The following is a 14,239-nucleotide window of genomic DNA, read 5'->3' as shown; positions in this document are numbered from 1 at the left end:
TTTAGAAATTACAGCTTTCAGTGAATTTTCTATTTATTAAACATTATTTTCACTACAGCTTAAAAACATCATGGCACAAATGAGGTTTCATTTTGGAAACCAAAAGAAACTGTCACCAAAGATAAAATACGTTATATGGGATATGGACAAATGGCAGCCAGTTAAATACAATAATACTGATTTAGGGACAGAGAAATACAGTAAAAGCTCTCAGTTTCAGCAGCTTATGTGCCACTCCATGTGCTTGACAGACACAGTACAGTAGAGAGTAAATAATATGACATGACACAGCCACTCACATAGTCCAGACACACCAGCCACTGAGGGGTGTGGGGAACATCATCTATAATCTAGAAATATGGTCCGACGGGACACATAGGAAATGAGTGTGTTTAATTGAAGGCATGAAAAGAGAATGTCCCATTAGTGAGAGCAGAGGAAGTGTCGGGGCCCAAATGACCAGGGGCAGGTCAGAGAGGTAATGACATCAGAAAAATAGCCTCTCAGTGTACCCACTATTTACCATTATCAAATCACAGGACTTGCTAATGTTATGAGTGCACACATCTTCACAACCTTAAACGTTTCACCATGACACATTTTTTTATATTTAAAACAAAAATAACTTTAAGAAAGTATGCCGATGTAGGATATAAAAACAGGTGTGAATATGAGCGTTCCCTGCTAAAACACAGTTTGGAAAATATCCAGTACTTTACACAAAACAATGAAAACCAACAAGTTAATTAAAATACTATTTTATCTTAAAGTATTCAGTGAGGTCTCTAAAAACCAGGTGAACTTCTAACCTCTTAGTGGTAGTTATCCTGCTAGTCACTTTGTGGACAAATCTACTCTACAGTCTACTAAAATAGAATATGAAGATATATCCAAATTTTACATTCAAGTACAACATGTAATATGTTATTAGAGAGATACTAAATCTAAAGAGGACATTCTCACAAAGACTGTAAACTGAGAATGCATATTTGTAAGTGAGTGATGATGAAACAATTTCAAGACAGCTGGATACATGACAGATTTAAATGTCTATGGCAGTTTTGTCTTCTCTTTGGCCGCTGCCCACCCGTCTTCGCCCCTCCAGCAGAAAGGACAGCACTATCGCCCAGCGCTGTCCTAGTGACCTCTGTCGTGCTGAGCTTTCACACTGACGGAAGTAGTTGGTCGTTCCAGTGGCGACGGCATCAAACTGCTCAGTAAGTAGCCACACCTCCCAAAGGAGCGTCAGCGCATTCATAATCATCATTACCACAACCCAGAACTCCTGCCCTAACAATGTGAACCACAATGACAAGCTGCGACCGCCCGCAGGCATCTTGTCAAGCAGGTAATTTGTTGCAGTGGCAACAAAAAGAAGGTGGGCAATCACCATGGAAAGGATGAAAAAGAGGAAGAGGCGGTGGTTACCCCGGCCGATGCACCGGTTGAGGAAAAGGCAGTGGTGGTCATAGTCTTTAATGCACACATCGCACAGCTTGCAGTGTTTAGTGTAGTCGGGCAGAAACAACTATGAGGAAAGCAAAGACAGGGTGGGAAGGAGAGCAACACATTAGTAAGAACAAATCCCAATTTTTGTGTGATGTAACAATTAAAATATTAAAGATCTTTTACTTTGTCGCCAACCTTTTTCAAAAGCTTATCTTAAGTTTTGTGTTTATTTCCTATCTGTCAGACATCTACTGCCTTTTAATTTCACTATGGGATAAAAACTTAATCTGTAGAGACTTAACGCACACATGATTGATTTATTGTGACATGCGAGACCTTAGCAGGGGTGTGTCAGAAACTTTTCGAAGGGGAAGACCATGTGAAGGCACACACCAAGAGGAGAAGGGCTGTGTGTGCATTTCTCTGAACCATGACCAGCGTGAATGTCTTACCTCACAGTACGGACAGAACCTGTGAGGGCTTTGGTTGTTCTCCACCAGGTCAGCGATACAGGAGAACCGAGGATCTGCATCTGCTCTGTCCAGTGTCCCCGGGTCCTGAGTCAAAATCTTACACAACAAACCGACGACTAGGGAGAAGTGGACCATCGACACCTGGACAAGAGCACTGGTTGGCCACACACATTCAAAATGTTAAGGATGACCACTCCAAAATCCTGGATTACACTTACTATTACATTTACTTACTGAGTATATTTGGACGAGCAAGACAACTAGGGGATTACTGGTCGGTTGACAATAAACACAAGACAGCTTGTGAAGTGTCCACAATGCAAATGTATTCAAAGAAAAAATGAGATAAAGACACACACACTATCTACATGTAGAGCTGAGAGGAGCAGGAAAAATGTTCCTAGAAACCAGCATCACAGAGAACCTGATATGGTCCTCTCACATACCCAAGCTGGTGAAGAAAGCTCAGAAATGGCTGTTTTTCTTAAGAACACTTAAGAAGGCAAAATTCTTGTCAACTTTTACAGAGGAGCAATAGAAAAAGCATCCTGACCGGAAACATCACCAACTGGCATGGGATGTGCATGGCCCAGGACAGGAGGGCTCTGCAGTGGGTGATTAAAACTTTTCAGAATATCATTGGTACACATCTACTGAGCATCAGTGATATCTGTGAGGTGAGGTGCCTGCGTAAAACCGAAAGGATACTAAAAGACAGTACCCCCCCAGCCACAGCCTGTTCACCCTGCTGCCATCTGGCAAGAGATACAGAAGTATTTCCAGCAGACTTCAGAACAGCTTCTTCTCCCAGGCTTTAGACTCTTAAAATAGTTTATATAGATCTATTTATATAATTTGCTTTGTAGCATAAAGGGAACTAAAAATTGCATCTCATTATACAAACCTGTTGTAATATGACAAATAAATGTACCTTGTAATGTGATGACCAAATATCACAGCATTATGCAAAAGTTTGATATTCTTTGGCCTTTGGTTGAGATATCCCTCTCTGAACCAAAGTGTTGGAGAGACCGACAGAGAATACAAAAATATGCATTGAAATGACTTAATGTGTGCTTAATTTTGGTAAGGATATTAGGCATTATTTTTCCATAGAAGCAGAGCAAGGAATGGAACAAGCCAGCTATGAGGGTTCCCAAGTAGACCGGGTTGGGTAACCTGGAAGGAAGACAAATGCTATGTCAACAGAGAGCTATAACAAGTAAGTAAGTAAGTAAAAGTTTATTTCTATAGCACCTTTCACAGGTATAGGGCCACAAAGTGCTTCACAACAAAAACATTAATATCATAAAATACACACAATAAAAGCATAGACAGTACATGATCATATCAACCCACAAGTAGCTAATTGAAAGCCTGAACAAATAAATGTGTCTTTAGTCTGCATTTGAAGGCATCAACAGAATCAGAAGAGCGCATAGATGGTGGAAGGTCATTCCACAACCTAGGGGCAACAGCCTGAAAAGATCGGTCACCTCTAGTACAGTAGCGAGTGCGTGGAACCGTCAGCAGGTTCTGATCCACAGACCTCAGAGCACGCACAGGGGTATAACGCTGAATCAGGTCACTAATATAGGGTGGAGCCTGGCCATGTAAAGCTCTGAAAACTAAAACCAAAATTTTAAAATTTATCCTATAAGACACTGGTAGCCAATGAAGTTCTTTTAGGATTGGTGATATGTGAGACCTCCTATTAGTACGTGTTAAAATTCTGGCTGCAGAGTTTTGTACTAATTGCAGTCGAGAGAGCTCCTTCTGGTTTAGGCATAAAAATAAACTATTACAATAGTCTAACCGCGACGACACAAAGGCGTGAATGATTAGCTCCAAATCATTTCTTGAAACTATATTTCTAAGTTTTGAGATTTTCCTTAATTGAAAGAAGCAGTTTCTCGTCAGCTGCAGCACAAACAGTGAAATAGGTTGTAGGTCACATGTACAATAGTTTTTGTCAAACCTTTGGTACGTGGTCATGCGGTGGTACTGTGTGAAGATGCTTCTGGCCAGCCAGGGGAAGAGCAAACTGCAGGTTAGCCCCCCATAGCCTCCCAACATGGCTGCTATCAGCAGGATGGAAGCTCCACTCAGGGTTGGAAAAAACAGTGTCCAGTAATACAGAACTGATGAGAAAAGACAAGTCATGTAAATATAATATAAAAAGATGTGTGAAAAACTCAGCACATTAATGCACACGCACAATATGTTACAGTGCCGTTATTATCATCACCACTTTCATCATCGTAATCATCATCCTTGTTTTCATCTACATGAAACTACATTTTCAAGTACAATTTACCATGAGACTCTCTGGGCTTGTGGTGTATTGGCTCATTAATATACCGACTCAGTAGCTTGGTGAGTTGCTGATGTCTAGAGAAAAATACACAGTATAGCAATGTATTAATCAGTGTCAGGATCCCAAGAGAAAAAAGTAATCTGGAAATGCGAACATACTGGATATTTAAAGGTACTGAGGGGTGTTACTATACCATGAAGTGGCCTGCTAGTCAGTGTTTTTCCAGAGATTCTGAGAGACAGCAGATTCACCTAAATGTTTTCCCTTGTTTACTGAGGTCCAGCGGTGTGAGGCCGCTGTGGTTCTTCTGGTAGAGCATCCTGCACCCTGTTCTCTGCAGCAGTGTCCAGCACACCTCCACTCCACCCCTTTCTGCAGCAACGTGAAGCGCTGTCGCACCCTGCTGGTCAACTGCATCCACAGCACATCTCTGAAACAAACAGAGGATTGAGGCGCTACCTCCAACAACATTGTGATTCCATACGTGTCTGGAGTATCAGAGAAACTCAGGAGGATTTTCAACAAACATAACATCCCTGTGATGCTGGTACACCCCAAAGACCGCACACCCAAACACAAGAAAAGCAATCTAGTGTATGCGGTCCAATGCAGTGAGGAATGCACAGACCTGTATATTGGGGAGACTAAACAACCACTACAAATGCATGGCTCAACACAGAAGGGCCAACTCCTCAGGTCAAGACTCAGTTTACTTACATCTGAAGGACAGAGGACACTCGTTTGAGGACCACCAGGTGCACATTTTAGACAGAGAAGATGGATGGTTTGAAAGAGGTGTCAAGGAAGCCATCTACACCAGGGTCGAGAAGCCATCATTGAACAGGGGAGGGGGTCTACGCCACCACTTACAATGCTGTCCTTTCATCACTTCCCATGAAACTCAACAATAGTAACCTATTGGCCTCAGGTGAAGATGCCAACGATGGTTGTTCAGTCTTGGCCACCGGGAGTCCCAATGACTGTAACGACTGTCGTTACAGCAACCAGGAACGAACCAGCAGTATCGATGACCCTGGCAAATGACCCCACTGAGGTTAAATAGCCGAGTCAGTTAGAACTGAAGAAGTCCTTTGGATGAGGGATGAAACCTCTTACAGTATCTTCAACCAAGTCCAGTTGCCCTTGACTTTAACCTTCGTTGGATAACTATGACCTGGATGACTGAGAATCTTCATAGACAATATAATGGAATACAATTTAACAGCACTACAAACTATGACCGTAGAGTTGCATCAACACCTCAAAGGCTTTATTACAGAGCAGTTTATAAGATTGTAGCTAATTCTGTAAAATGGAAACTCAGCTTACACCAGAATCACATTTTAATTTCTTTACAGCCACACTGAGCAATTTATGACCATGAGGGAGTGGAAAGACTTCGTTGTTATGGATTCAGCAACAATCGTTTCCCAAAGGAGATGTGTTCTAAAATGTAAGTACTAATGTTTAGCTTTTACCTCTGGTTAAAGCTACCAATGCCTGAGAAAATTTATTTTTTTGGATGTTTTCTTTTACCAGCCAGCTGTTTATGTCAGCTTTTAGCTATTGTATGTCGTGTTTACTACAGGTGTTAAGCTCTTCTAAGATTATTTGATGAAAATACAAACTGCCTACAGTTTTATATGAGCAGTTAATGAGACTGACACTTAACCACACTTTAAATGTGTGGGCTTGAGAACCAAAACAAGGAGGTAAAAGTGATTAAAAGCAGCTTAAATTTGAGTAAAGTGTATTGTTTTGTGTTAAGTCCATTTCCATGAAGCTTTAAAACTTTAAATTAAAGCTTGATCATACTGTTGCTCAACTAGAGCATGTGAGTGAGTGAGAGAGTGAAGACAATATCAAACCTGGTTTCTGAGCAAGTACCGGACCACCTCTGTGTTGCCTGTGGATGCAGCCAGGTGAAGGGGTGTCACCTGGTACATGTCTGTGTCTGAGAACCGGAACATTCCTGTCTCCCACAAATAGTGCACTGCAACACTGGGAAAGATTACTAACTGTCAGCAGTTTTAAAATACATGTGATCATGTGGTCACAAAAATACAAGACAAAAGACAACAACAATTAAGTTTGTGATGTGTTGTTTCCTCCACTCACATGTTGCCCCCCGTGACTGCATGATGCAGTGACGTTTTTCCTTGCAGGTCTATGAGGCGCAGATCAGCTCCATACTGCATCATTTGGTGTATAATATAGATGTTCCCTTGTCTGATGGGAGTCAAAAGTACAAACTGTTATGACACAGGAAAGCATAATGCTCACATCTTGACATTGTCACCTCAGGAATCCAGGCATGTTTGTTTAACACCTAAATATGCAACTTATGCTCACCTGCAGCCAAAATGAAAGGCTGTCTGTCCCGCATCACATGTCAGGTTAGGGTCAGCGCCATTACTAAGGAAAAGTTCGACCATGGCACGGTTACCATGGAGGGCGGCATAGTGGAGCGGGGTGAAACCACCCCAACCTGGTATGATGACAAACACGTCAGGTTTAAAGATGTAGCCCTTCTAACTGACCTGCAATATCTGTGACTAACAGTACAGGCCTGGTATAAATGCACGGCCTGTCAGCCTGTTGGCCGTTAAAACAATCTGGTGTCAGGGTTTGGGTTCCTTTTGGCACAATGTGACATTGTGCTGTGCTGTCACAGGATCTGTCCACCTAGATCTGTGCCATACCATCTCAGGGAGGACTGACAGCAGGGTATGGTTTCCCCTTTGGTACTGAGACAAAATCACATCAGGAGTCACTGGAGCATGATAAAGTTTAAGTTGGTCCTTTGAAAATAATAATGTAAAATTATAGTTGTTCAATGCTATACATTAGCCTGGTAACATGACAAAATGTGTAGACTACTACAGATTTATGTCAGAGGTATAACAGGTTGGTCCTCTTGATAAACAATGTTCATCAGCAGCTTTCTGGCTTTATAATGAGCAGATCAGGAAAGCTTGGCAATTTTGTGTAGCGTTATACTGACGTATCACAGCAGGAAGTAGAGGCCAGATCAAGACACGCTCTTTTATTATACTGCATTCTATCTTACCTTTTTGCTTGAGGACTGATCGATCATTTTGAAGGAAGTGTATACACAGCTCAATATTTCCTCTCTGTATACAGTCAAATATGTCTCCACCGCTTTCGGAGAACACAGGCATCGGGTGCATTATGATGGGTGCACAGAAGCGGCCTGCTAATATTTCCACAGACAGAAACTGCAACGGAAACAAAATCAGATCCTCGGACGAAGTCGCTACAACATCATAACGTAAAGCGAGAAGGGAGATCGTCTTTCGCTGCAAAGTAACGGTCTTTCATTGTGCTAAAAGTGCTAAACTGATTGATGCAGACCACGCCCTGGACAGCTCGTTGGTTGCAGCAGGTCACATGACTGGTGATGTCACCGCGTCAACAAAACACTAGTCCCTAAAAGGAAGACCTTAAAACTTTATTGTGCAATTATAGTTTGTCATGCTCAGCCTAAATATATGCAGAAATGTAAACGCTTTAATTGCAGAGAACGTTTTAGTTTAAAAGAAATATTTGGAAAGCAAACAACTAATAGGAAAGGCATTAATGACGTTATTCGAAGAAAAATGCATCACGCCTAGTGATTATTTACATCTTAGACCTTCACATGCAGGTTCACCGTATTATTTTATAGGTTACTGCAACGTACAATACTTAAGGTGGAGGTAATAGTCTCCTGCAGTGTCCAGACACTGCGTGTTTGCGACACTGGCTGAAATGACAGTGCATTTTTGGCTCCGAGGGGATAACGACGCCGAAGTTAGCTTCTGATTCGGCAGTTAAGGGGAAAGTTAAGGGGAACGTAAGTGAAACTTAACTTAACATTGCTGAGCGACCGATTCTCCGTTTTTGCACCTATTACTGCTGTGAAAGCTGTTATGCATTTTAGGCAAAGCCTTAACTCTGTCTGAAACACTTTTTTAGATTTGAAAAAACTTTGAATGAAAAAAGGGCAATTTCACTGCTTGTTCACCCACATGCAGACCACATTAGACCAGGTCTAGATCCAAAACCACTATACCTAGAGCTCTCAAATCTGGACTAGATTGTCCCAGAGAGGCTAAAGTTTCAATCAAACATGGTTCCAATTTGTGAAACCTTTATTCAATTTGTGAAAATAATAAAAACAATTTATCTGCTTTTTTCAAGTGTAGACCACATCCTACAGTGTCCCAGAGAGGCTAAATTTCTTTAAAACACGGTTTTAGACTTGGGAAAAATGTATTCTGTTTGTTAAAATGAAAAAAGGGTGATAAGTCAATGCTTTTTTCATACAAAGCGACCTGGCCTTGCAGCTTTTCCACAACTCTCACTCTGATTGGTTAGTACTCCTTTCCTTTGTCAATCAGAGTCAGAGTAGGAGGCAGGATATGAGGCAAAATGTGTATTCTTCAAATGATATTTGTTGGATAAATGGTGGGGAAAACATGTAGTATATGTTGTGATTTTTTATTAAGTATTCCAGTTTTTAGCCTTTTCCTGTCTGCCAGAACCCTGTATCTGTTTAAACTGTTGTTGTCTTGTGTTATCCCTGTTGACATAGTAAACTTGTTTTAAGTCTCTGAGTCTGTCAAAGTCCAGAGCCATCAATATGCAAATAAATAAGAACATATTAAACACATAGTTAAACACTTAGGTATAAATGCATTTTGCATTTCTGAAACTGTGTTATAAAGAAACTTTAGTCTCTTTAGTATCTGACTCTGATTGGCAAAGGAAAGGAGTACTAACCAATCAGAGTGAGAGTTGTGGAAAGGCTGCAAGGCCAGGTCACTTTTTGTGAAAAAAGCATTTACTTATCACCCTTTTTTCATTTTAACAAACAGAATAAATTTTTCCCAAATCTAAAACCGTGTTTTAAAGAAATTTAGCCTCTCTGGGACACTGTAGGATGTGGTCTACACTTGAAAAAAGCAGATAAATCGTTATTATTATTTTCACAAATTGAATAAAGGTTTCACAAATTGGAACCATGTTTGATTGAAACTTTAGCCTTTCTGGGACAATCTAGTCCAGATTTGAGAGCTCTAGGTATAGTGGTTTTAGATCTGGACCTGGTCTAATGTGGTCTGCATGTGGAGAAAAGCAATGAAATTGCCCTTTTTTCATTTTCACAAATAAAATAAAGTTTTTTCAAATCTAAAAATGTGTTTCAGACTGCCTTAAGGCTTTTCCTAATATGCATAACAGCTTTCACAGCAGTAAGAGGTGTTGTAGTCAAGACCGTCGAAATTGAGACCAAGACCAGAGTTTATCGAGACCGAGACAAGACCAAGACTTTCAGGGACTGAGAACAAGTCGAGACCAAGGGAGAGCGAGACTGAGTCAAGACCAAGACCAGTTCCCCACATTACATGACACACAATAAAAATGTGGAACGAGATCATACGTACTTCACAAATTGATCTGAAAGATCCACGTTCCCATTAAAACACCCACATAAAAACACTAAGAGCTGAAATCAACACAAGCATCATATTTAACACTCCTTTCCCATGCTCGCAGATAGGGGTGAAAGTCATTAACGGGAACAACACATTTTTAATCAGGGTAATTGGTTGCATTTAAAGCAGTATGTTTTACATCCAATCAAAGTTAGGATGTTAACAAATAAAAAAAAAAACAATTTATTGATATTATGGTCTTGAAATAAAATCTCGAGTCCTCAATGTCCGAGACCGAGACAAGACCGAGTGCAAATGTGGTCGAGTCCGAGATAGACCAAGACCATCAAAAAGCGGTCTTAAGACCGGTCTCGATTACTACAACACTAGTAAGATGCAAAAATTGGAGAATCGGTCGCTCAGCAACGTAAATTAGCTTTCACTTAAGTGGAAAGTTAAGGGGAACTTAACTGCCGAATCGGAAGCTAACTTCAGCGTCGTGAGGAGATACGCGTTGTATCCATTGCACGTGCTGTCAGCTCACAACTGTGGGTTAACACCGACGCAACAATACGACGATTTAAGATTAGCTACAAAACTCTAGCTGTCTAAATATGACGTGACAGTGACGCAGTCGGCTGGAGGAAACACCGAGCAGGCCTGCAGAGGGAAGAAAATAGCATGAAAATGGTGGTTAAATCGCCATATGGAGCTCGTGAGTATCCAGAAAGAGGGCTCTGACTTCAGCAGGTGATAGTGATTCCTGTGAGTGCTGGAGGTATTTATGTTCATAACGGCGGGTGGATGGTAATTTTGAATGTTTTTTTTGTAATGAAAATAAGCAGTCTCTTTGTCATTGTAGACATGACGTTTCATAAAAGTGAAGGTATAATTTCTCACATTCATAATGGCAGTTCGTTTAGTTGTAATTCCCAAATAAACAACGCCATTGAGTTAACATGCACCATTCACCATATATGCATCATTCATGTCATTAGTTACGCATGTGGTTTTCCTGCTGATCTGGCTAAAATAAGCAAAAGGTCCATGGTACATGATTGACTTCTGTTGGGACATTTTTAAAAAAAATATCTGGCTGCTGTCAGCATATGTCTGTACCATTAAAACCCACAAGATGGCGCTGTTTAGCTACATTTTGTTAGTGTTGCTTTTATGTCCAATAAAAACACAGCAGTTTCCCCAATCTCAATGCAGTTACACTAAAAAACCACACGACCCACTCATAATGAGCAAAGGGCCAACAAGTGAGCCAAAAAAAGTAACCCCCCCCCCCCCAAATTCCAATATATTACGACTAAATTGATTGGTCTTCTGTTACAAAGTCTAACACAATCTGTTAGGATGTTTTCTGATGCGGTTAAAGGTTTGTTAACTAAACCTTTTACACACTGTTCAACACAATAAAATAGGCATGTCTTTCCAGTTATTATCTCTAAACACACAACATGCAGTTTAGTGGTGTTTAAAGGCTTCAAATTAGCCACATGAACCAGAAATTACAAGCTGTGTTTGCTGGCTTCTTTGGTGAATCATGAGATTCTGTCATTGTGATTAATAACATGCCAGTCTTACATGACTTGTCTATAAAAAGACAAGGGACTCTTCTTTGAGCTATGGTGGGAGGGCCCCATCTAACCAGCTAAACAACAGTTTTTTCACTTCTGCTTCTCTAAGGAAGTAAGAAGGCACATGACCTGGGCCAGCTGATGTGAGTCGCTCTGCTTGTTCAAAGTTCAGTCTACTTGGTGCAGATTAGTAAGGGGGCGGGTAGTTTTACAGAAAGGGTCTGCACAGTATAGGCACAATTCATATTTTAGCAGGTCTCTGCTTGTCTTTCCGCCTGTCATGGGAACAGAGACAGACAGACCACTCACTCAGTTGGAATAACCCAACATAGATGACAGAAACTCCCAGATGGCTTTCACACAAGCACAGGTAAGAATATATGGACACAACTTTGTGCTGCATGAATAATTTTCTTTTTGAAAGGCATATTGAAGTTGGCAGAAGTGTCACTATACCTGTGATCATATGCATTTTTCACTTTGACGTACTTGATTGAAGAGAAAGAGACCAACGCTTTCTTGCTGTTGGTCTCTCGCACACATTCTCACGTGAGATACATCAAAGTTATCATGAATTTCTATGGAATGTGAACTGCTTTTCCCTTTAATTTAGCAGTCTTTCTGTACCAATGTCTTTCATTGTTCATCGTGAGTGTGTGACTCAAAACAGAAAGTGCCCAAAATAAATCACTGTAATGAGGAAACGGTGCTCTAGTCAAGCATTAGTCTTGCATTTACATGTCTTCTTGGGAGTGGGACTCCTCATTCACACCTGGTGTGACAGTGAAGCGGAACACCCATATTAGCCGCCTCCTGTGTACTTGAAACTGTACAGGAATTATTTCACATGTACAGTGACTTTTGCAATATTAAGGACAACACCTACAGGTACAAAACATCCTAGGATTTTATCACCATCACCATCGCATCAAAATGTCCCGATTTGCCATTATTTATGTTCACCTTAAATTGTCAAATGTATTTTGCTTGTAATGGACAGGACTGTTTAGGTATTCCCAAACTTCTGCAGTTACTATTGGTGACTAAGTGTTAACACAAGTGGTGAATTTGAAGCTTGCTTCCAATTACTTAAAATTAGGCATCGGTGATACCATGTAGGTACCTCACAGAGGTTAATGACCAGTTAATGCAAATTGCACATGCCTGCCAGTGCTCTGTTCTTCTGTCTGGTCATTTCTCAATGCAGACAGTGTGCTCTGAGGGTAGGGGAGGAGGGCTGAAGGCTTGGGACAAATTTATTTGAGGAAGTGGGATGGACAAAGGAAGTATGATTAAAAGATAACTTGGATTTTACTAAACTCAGGATATATAAAGAAATAACAGTCTGAGGATTTCTCACTTTTGCCCCCCCAGAACCAGACTGCTAAAGGAGAAAGGATCAATAAGGAAACCGGAGAGCTGAGTGCTTCAGGGGAGTTATCCGTCCCTGTGGATTTGAAGGTGGACAAAGTGGAGGGCTCTTGTAGGAACCCTCAATTTCCACAAGTACTGAGAGAAGAGCTACAAGAGCTTGGAATTCATACATGCTCGAGCCCTGACCGCAGAACTGACCACGTTCCTTTAGAGCAGAGAGCGGAGCATCTAGTCAAAGTCCTGCCTCTCTACATACAGGTATGGACCACTGGGACAAGAATGTGATCTCTCATTGTTCATCCATTTATCATTTTCAGAGTTATATTTTGCAGTTACCATGGCAGGAGAGTTTAAAGTGGAGCCACAGTTGTAATTAATACCTAACCTTGAAAAGGTAAAATGGATGCCTCAGGACTCTGTGGTTTCCAAAACTGTTGAATGAACAATTAAAACAACATGAGGCGGCAGTCAGATGTTTGGCCCTAAGCTGATCCCATCATTTGCCTTTGAACAAGTGTGTATGTGGTCTCAGGAAATCTACACAGTTTACTGAACTATCACATGAAATACAAAAGTGCTTCAAGTCCACGGCTTCAGGCCTTGCTTTGATTCTTTGGCGGAAAAAAGGAATTTCTCTTTCTCTGTGCCTGAATGGTGGCACGGTTTTCAAGAAACCTCACCACTTTTTTTCTTTTACTCGTGTACTCACCCTTTGTAAATTCCATCACTAATCTATGTGTGTTTGTGTGTGTTTAACACCAATGATCGGGCTTCCAGCTGCAGATATAATCACTTTTTGGTGTGTGTGTGTGTGTGTGTGTGTGTGTGTGTGTGTGTGTGTGTGTGTGTAAGCCTCATGACCAGAGATATGACCAGGATGTAGGGCCTCACTTGAGAACGGCAAACTCTAGGAAATGCGATGCAGTCCTCTTTTGGAACTGAAAAGACCACATGGGACGCACCGGCTTCTATTATTATTATTCTATAGTGCAGTGCATTAGTCAAAGCAGTTGAGATCAAACAATAACATGGCTACAAAGTTTCACTGCATTTCATAATTCTCCAAATGTATGCTCCATGACAAAGTACAACCCAGTCATTTAATGCCAATAATTCCATGCTAAAGCAGTTTAAAATTAATATTAGAGACATGTTTAGATAGCATTCTCACTCAAAAATGCCATTTGCAGTAGACGCTACAGACATCATCTCATGTTTCATTTTGTCAGTAGATTACAGGCTTTAACTTTTTTTTTATTATCCAGTTTCTTTGCATGATGGACTTTCTCCTCTCCTCTCAGGTCTCTGAGGATGGTGGCAGACTTGAAGGTTTGAACATAAAGAGGCTTGCATCTCTCATTGCTGACACTGTCATCCATATAATCCACAACAGACTGGCAGAAAAACATGCAGGTACTAACTGCTGCTCAGCGAATACTGTGCAGGTTTTCCCAAGAAGAGGGACTTTCTGTCTCCTCTGTCTACTTCTGCTTTTTCAGTGTGCTGTGGTTCTTTCTTAGTGGTTTTTTTTTCATATTTTAAACGTCACTTGTTTCATATTATTGAAAGGTGTTCACAAAATTGTGAGAAGACACCTAAGAC

At 40.9% G+C, this 14,239-nt stretch overlaps 2 protein-coding genes across 6 annotated transcripts in view; one reads left to right on the top strand and one right to left on the bottom strand.

The window, feature by feature from the left end:
* Nucleotides 1-15: 15 nt before the first annotated feature.
* Nucleotides 16-7,620, bottom strand: si:ch211-223a10.1 (putative ZDHHC-type palmitoyltransferase 6). The gene is made up of 10 exons (XM_038737088.1): nucleotides 7,310-7,620; nucleotides 6,592-6,727; nucleotides 6,358-6,468; nucleotides 6,108-6,240; nucleotides 4,491-4,669; nucleotides 4,240-4,313; nucleotides 3,901-4,063; nucleotides 3,019-3,101; nucleotides 1,902-2,092; nucleotides 16-1,528 (listed from the first exon to the last, which is right to left on the bottom strand). The coding sequence occupies exons 1-10, from the start codon at nucleotides 7,428-7,430 to the stop codon at nucleotides 1,043-1,045; spliced, it is 1,677 nt and encodes a 558-aa protein (XP_038593016.1). The 5' UTR covers nucleotides 7,431-7,620; the 3' UTR covers nucleotides 16-1,042.
* A 2,577-nt stretch (nucleotides 7,621-10,197) lies between these two features.
* Nucleotides 10,198-14,239, top strand: part of wdfy4 (WDFY family member 4) — a 40,436-nt gene continuing 36,394 nt past the window's right edge. The window contains exons 1-4 of one of the 5 annotated variants that reach the window (XM_038737280.1): nucleotides 10,199-10,392; nucleotides 11,554-11,633; nucleotides 12,638-12,895; nucleotides 13,939-14,050. In XM_038737280.1, coding sequence (XP_038593208.1) covers nucleotides 11,613-11,633; nucleotides 12,638-12,895; nucleotides 13,939-14,050 — 391 coding nt within the window. In that variant the 5' untranslated portion in view covers nucleotides 10,199-10,392; nucleotides 11,554-11,612. Of the gene's footprint in view, nucleotides 10,443-10,532; nucleotides 11,634-12,637; nucleotides 12,896-13,938; nucleotides 14,051-14,239 lie in introns of those variants that run through there. The other 4 variants (XM_038737278.1, XM_038737279.1, XM_038737282.1 and 1 more) reach the window with 4 other exon arrangements.

The sequence above is a fragment of the Micropterus salmoides genome, unplaced genomic scaffold, assembly GCF_014851395.1.
Source record: "Micropterus salmoides isolate LMB-PRFRI ecotype aquatic unplaced genomic scaffold, ASM1485139v1 Ms_hic_scaffold_22, whole genome shotgun sequence".
In the NCBI taxonomy this organism is placed as follows: Eukaryota; Metazoa; Chordata; class Actinopteri; order Centrarchiformes; family Centrarchidae; genus Micropterus; species Micropterus salmoides.
Note: the sequence above shows the minus strand (reverse complement) of the source record. Positions and strands in the feature narration are given on the sequence as shown.

Excerpts from the sequence above, each read along its gene's own strand:
- si:ch211-223a10.1 (XM_038737088.1), bottom strand. The coding sequence starts at position 7,430 with ATGCACCCGATGCCTGTGTTCTCCGAAAGCGGTGGAGACATATTTGAC. Across the intron at positions 4,064-4,239 it reads CAAGCCCAGAGAGTCTCATG|TTCTGTATTACTGGACACTG; the intron begins GTAAATTGTACT and ends TTTTCTCATCAG. Across the intron at positions 3,102-3,900 it reads CGCATGACCACGTACCAAAG|GTTACCCAACCCGGTCTACT; the intron begins GTTTGACAAAAA and ends TCTTCCTTCCAG.